At 29.7% G+C, this 6,260-nt stretch overlaps 1 protein-coding gene across 1 annotated transcript in view; it reads right to left on the reverse strand.

Moving 5' to 3' along the window:
• The window catches only part of LOC145194394 (SCO-spondin-like), an 89,305-nt gene extending 83,697 nt beyond the window's left edge, over window positions 1-5,608 (reverse strand). Inside the window, exons 1-3 of the mRNA XM_090084290.1 lie at window positions 5,434-5,608; window positions 5,125-5,331; window positions 4,956-5,012 (exon numbers count right to left, since the gene is read on the reverse strand). Of these exons, the coding sequence (XP_089940416.1) occupies window positions 4,956-5,004 (49 nt within the window). The 5' untranslated portion in view covers window positions 5,005-5,012; window positions 5,125-5,331; window positions 5,434-5,608. The remainder of the gene's footprint in view (window positions 1-4,955; window positions 5,013-5,124; window positions 5,332-5,433) is intronic.
• Window positions 5,609-6,260: the final 652 nt, after the last annotated feature.

A 6,260-nucleotide genomic window follows, 5' to 3' on the forward strand; every position in this document is an offset into this window, starting at 1 on the left:
CTGCATAGGTCAACTCATCAACAGAGACCTGTTTGCGCAAATCCATAGTTTTTCGACGCTTGCTGCAATCACTTAGTTCTATAAATGATTTTGATGGTCGTCCAGGTTTCTGTCGAATGTTTATTGACCAATAAGGTAGCTCGATGTTTGAATTGAGCCATTGTTTAATGTTTTTTATAAAACTTTCTTGTTTATAACTTGCAGCTATCCATCTTTTCTTGAAATCACTCTTAAAGAATTTTAAAATTCTTGTTATGGTACTTTTTGATCTATTGGATATTTCATGACTATTATAAGGTGTTCTTCTAACAACGAAAACTTTTTATCGAATTTTTTACCTTTACAATCTTTCATTATTTCATATAACTCTCTTCTAGTGAAAAACTTTTTGACTTCTGTCGAATCTAAATGATAAATAATAAAATCAGTAAATACATAGTGGTGTGACCTTAATGAAAGACAAATAAAATATATATATATTTTTTGAGATTTTATAGTTTGATAGTTTAATATATTAGATACAATTTAAGATTTACGTAGTTTGGTTAAGTTTGTAAAAAAATATTTAAAAATAAGACAACAAGAATTTATTTTATAGCTATTTCAAGACGTTTTACGAGATTGTGTATATTAGGAAATGGTCTACACACTATTTTTGAAGCGTTAATATAAAAAGTGGTGGACGTTGGGGGATAATTTTACAAAAGTATCTGATTGTTTACAGCCTATAGTTATTGCTCGTAAAAAAATTATAACTCGACAAGACCATACTTGTTAACAAAAATATTATTACATTATAATTTTACAAGTCCATCATAAAAACAATCATAAAAACGCTTTATATTGTGCACAATAACTACAGAAATTTAATGTAATTTTATTTTAAAATATAGGTCATACCTTCCTCTGCCATAATTAGCCGTTTATTTTTTTAAACTGAACAATATTATAATAATATCTGCAATAGCAAATGTCACAAATTTTTGAATTTTTTTTTCCCACGAAATTTCAAATAACAACGCCACGTTCTGAACAAAAATACGAAAAAAGGAAAAATCGAGAAGAATTTTCTGTTACATAATCTAATGAAGCAATTATCTAGCTTGAAAATAATAAAGTTAATAAGACTCTTATACGAACTTGATTTTTTGACTTTTGAGCGGTTTTGTCATACAAATACTCCACTGTGCGGCGTAAGGCCATTGACTGGTCCATATTGCGCTTTGATATTTTGCAGATTTGAAGAGGCCAGTTTTATGAAACTTTTAAACTTCATGCACTTATATATAATGGCCTGATGATAAGTTTTGATGATTAAGTTAGTTGGCTGCTGTTGCAATATAATAATCAGGTTGATTATATAACTTTACATAACTTCTATACAGCCATAAGGAAGTAATAGCAGAGAAATATATAATCATTTTTGTAAGTATATTTTGTTTAAAATGTGAAAGAGCAAGGTTGGTTTTTTCTCAAGAAATTATAATAACAGTTATCTCTACGTAAACACCACCCATCGTGTCTCGGTAGATTTTCTGCCCTCAATAAAGAAACCATAAGAATTATATGAAAGTTACAAAAATATTTTAATATGTTATCATTTTGAACCATCAAATAATTGTAACTATGATGCAACAGGATTTTCGACAATTCACATACCACTAAAAATCATAGTTTCAAAAGGCAAAAAACAATTTGGAAGTATGACAAGTGCAAAATGTGGCAATAATACAACGATGATTACAGCCTTTAGTTTTACTGGAAATAGCATCCCAACATTTTTTCTCTTTCCATGTGCTTTATTTAAGGAATACATTCTAACTGGTGATTCATTCTAACTGGTGAACATGAACGACTTTTGGCTGAAAAACCAGTTTTTTTGATAATGGATAATCATGAAACTCATGTGAACATTTCAATTCTTGAGTTAGCTAAAAAGTTCAGGCATGATTTTAATGATATTTCATCCTCACGCAGCCCACAAAATGCAGCCCTATTTAAATTTTTTTTATAGCAATGCCATGAATATTTGGATGATAACTCCACGAAACGTTGTCAAACCAGTTACAATTAATGATATACTTTACTTTGTTGGTCAAGCTTATTCTCATGCTTTTGCAACAAATTATATGATTAACAGTTTTAATTGTGCTGGGTATTTTTCCTTTATTGAAAATATCTTTACTGAAATTTATTTTTTAGCTGCAAATGTTTCTGATTAAACAATAATGGATATTGAAGCTTACGCTTTTAATGATATTATCAAAGTTAAAACCACTCCTGGCAATTTACCATCAATATCAATTGTTTCACCAAAAATAATACGACCTACCCAAAAGCCAAAATTAAGAAAGATAACTATATAACTATTACAAAAAGGTGTGAGGGAAAATCACGTACTTTAACTGATGCACCTTATATAAATGTTGTTTTATATATAAAATCTAACAATGAAAATGTCAAAAAATCCTCTTCAAGACTAATAAAACCAATACAAAATCATTTTTACGCTACAGTTTTACATAAGTTTAAATGGTGAAAGTTATGATGAAATCAATTTTGGAGTAAATATATTTTAGATATTTTTTAGAAAAAGCAAACAAGAAAAGTGAAATAGTTTCACGAAAATTGAAAGTGAAAAGAAACACTTTGGACATTATGTAGCAGAAGTTATTGAAATTGTTGGTTTATTTAAAAAAATTAAATATCTTAAAATGTCAGGAGACAATAAATTTACTCGTGATGAAAAGTATTTCTTATTTAGAATAGAAGATATTAAAGTAAAGGTTGACCACCATTTGTTGGTCACGGATCATCTAGACGTCACTATTTTATGTTTGTTTTTGATTTGACATCTTTTTCTGTACATTAATATTTTTCAATGTACTATATTCATTTAATTTCGTATATTTAATCGTCTGCCAGATTTTTGGTATGATTGCATCATACCAATAAGTTCCTATTGATATCGATATAATAACTTAAAATATAAAATTCCGTCAAATATTAGGATTTTAAAATCAGTGGCGATAGGTTCAATTAGTTCATTTCTGATTGTACCTTGGCCACCATTAAGTATGCTAATTTAAAGAATTATATTTTTGCTTTTAAATCTAAAATGATAATTTCAACACTTAGAAAACATATTTTGTACAATTCAACCACATTTGAGTTCCAACCTCAATCCTAACCATCTCATGCAAAAACCATCCAATTTAAAAAAATGTGACTAAACGGAAATAACACTGATAATTGATGTCTTTTTGCTTTATTTATTTCAAAAAATATTTAAATAAAGCAAAATCAAAATGATTATGACCATTGATGTACTTTAAGACACCGTCCTAGGTAAAAACTAAATTATAGTGCAAAGTTTATGCAACTTGAAAGTCAGCTTACCAATTATTTTTCTCAGAGTGCAATTGATATTTCCCTGGATCAAATAAAAACAAAGCAACAAATTGTTGAACACTGCAAGAATCTTAAAGTGATTCAAAATGCGATTTTGACACAGAGACAAGTATACTCAGAACATTTTGTCAAGCTGAGGTTGGATGGTGGTGGTGGCTTTTTCAAAATCACTCTTGGCATTCAAGAGCTCAATACAAATAGTCCCATTCCACTTTCACCCAGAAAAAAGACCTTGACTTGCAAATCTGCTGCAGACAGCAGTGTGAAACAACAACTTCTTGCAGCAGTTGCTGAAGATGAACCAGAAAATTATGATAATGTTAAGAAACTTTTGACCTTGGTCTTTCCTGAAAATGTTCCATTAGTTGTATCATATGTCTTGAAACTGGCAAACTTTCTCTGTGGTGAGCAGACACTTGCAAGTATTCACACATGCACATGGTATTACACTGACTCGCGAAACTTGGAAAATTGTGGGAATCTTTGTACACTAGGATCACTTCGAAATTGCTTTGAAGCCTTCAAAGCTGCTGGAATAGACTTGAAAAAAGTAAAAGATTTCAGAAGTGTTGTCCATGAGCCCCTTTTCTCAATGTCATATATAGTCAACTTGTGCTTGACTTGTTTCCATCCATGGAACTTTATCTTCTTCTGGGTGTGATGATCCTTCTCTACATATAAAGACAGGTGGTTAAAGGCAGAAAAATAGCCTACTGCACTTCACATCAAAATTCAGTCTTTTCCTGAAGGTCATTTTGCAGGAAATGACTGCCACAAACTACTGAAAAACGTTGATGTGCTTACTGAACAGAACTATGCTTTCCGAATTTTTGGCATCATTGACACACAAAGAAAATTCGGAAAAGTTGTTAATTTCTGTTTTGGAACATCTCTTGATGAGAACTATGCCCAAACAATTACTGAATTTTAGAGCTCATTTATATTCTTGGAAAGGTTTGAATTAGTGTGGCTCTAAAAGTTCAGATTACGTTTAATAAAATGAGAATTTTAAAACTGATATTTTTTCTAAAACAAAATAGTTTTATTTCAGTTTTTGCATTTCGATATCAGGGGTATGTATATATCATTCCCTCAGAAGGGTTTCTCCGGAACATCAAGTTGGGGTAATAGCCTTTTCGTACAATGTGTGTTTATAATTGATCGGCAGAGAACCGTTAATAGCCAATTTTGAAAAGAATGCGCAACAGTTTTAAAATCGCTAATTTTAGCGTTAAAGCTCAAAAACCAACGTATGTTGAAAAGAAAATTTTTATTTTTGTAAACCACATCTTTTTTTATAGCATTTCCAAATTGAAATACTTTTAGTGAAAGTTAATGGAAGTTCTTCTCAGACATATCAGGATCAAGTTCGAGAAATTTAACATGAAACTTTATAAAAAATAGGCAAAAGCTTTTTAACTTTAAAAATTTCAAAAAAATAGTTTGCAGCTGGAGCAGCAGCCTTCAACCAGCTTTAAATATATCGTCAGATTTAAAAATATCACAAACAGATTTTATGCTATAATCGAATTATAAAAGCTTACCTTTCGAAAAAGGAAATAAAGAAACTAATAACAATCCAACCAAATGCATTATATTGGCTATGTTAAAAAGTTCAGAGAGAGTCAGTTATTTATTTTTCTTCAAAACTTGTATAGTAGTATTAATATATTTTGTTTAAGAAATTTCAAACTTTAAAGAAGTTCTGCTTACCACTAAAGTAAAATCAAAGCTTTGCGATATATCTTTATTAGGAAGATAACCATCATTCAAACTTTAAAAACATGAAGTTGCATCAGCGTTTGCTAATGTTAAGCTCACTCTTCACAGAGGGGCAAACGTTTAAGTTTCCCCTATCGCGTGTCTCAATTTCCTCAGCGAACAATTTGAGTTTTGAATCTTAAAATTTATTTATAGGGGCTAAAAGAAGTTTAATAAGGTTTAGGTTAGGAATTGTACGAAAGAGATCGGAAAACAATGCACCACAAAATTACATATGATATTTAACAAACATAAAAGTACCTGAAGAAGAGACCGAAGAGCAAGATCGGATCCAAAACTGGTTTTACTTTTGGATTTGGTTCTGCTTAGAATCTAACCTCGTTTATTTAATTGAAAAACTTTCAAAAAGTGATACCTTTTTTAAGAACTTTTTTTGCTTCTCTCTTGAAGACCGGCACCGAACAAGTGATTGAGAAAGAAGAAACAAACTGGTTTATAAAACAACTATTAAAATTCCGATGGCGAGAATGGGGATTATTTGCTATGGAGGTTAAGAATTTTGTTATTTTTTGTCAAAACAATATGGATTTGAAAAATGGTGTTTTCTCTTCCAAAAGTTTTATAACAAACAATAGTTTTTTATTGAAACCATTTTCATTAACTACAATTGTATTGAAAGACGATTTTATCAAATGATGATTATCTGTAATAAACGTCCATCAAATGATGGCGGTTTTAATAGAGCTCAATTTCGATTCAGCATTAAAATTATTCAAAAGGTTTTTCTAATTAGATTTTTGACATTTTGCAGTAGTTAAACTTAAATAAGTTTTGTGTATTCTTTAATGATCATATTACCATGTTTTTTTTTTGTTTTTTTTTTTTGTAATATTTATTGAATAGAGTTTAAATTATACAGAACGATGAAAGTGTAATTGATAAAATAAAAACCTCAATGCACGCCATTAACAAAAGATAACTTATCAACTTCAACACTAAACAGTTTTTAAAAATTTATTTCAAATCTCAGAGCAATTTAACAGTCTAGGAAACTGCAGATGAATTATCTAGGGTCTTACTGATTTTATTTATTAACATCTGTATTTTTTCTCCAGATGGAAATAGGA

The sequence above is a fragment of the Hydra viridissima genome, unplaced genomic scaffold (assembly GCF_058129835.1).
Source record: "Hydra viridissima isolate aposymbiotic clone 2 unplaced genomic scaffold, HvirCarnegie_v1 scaffold_1, whole genome shotgun sequence".
Classification (NCBI taxonomy): domain Eukaryota; kingdom Metazoa; phylum Cnidaria; class Hydrozoa; order Anthoathecata; family Hydridae; genus Hydra; species Hydra viridissima.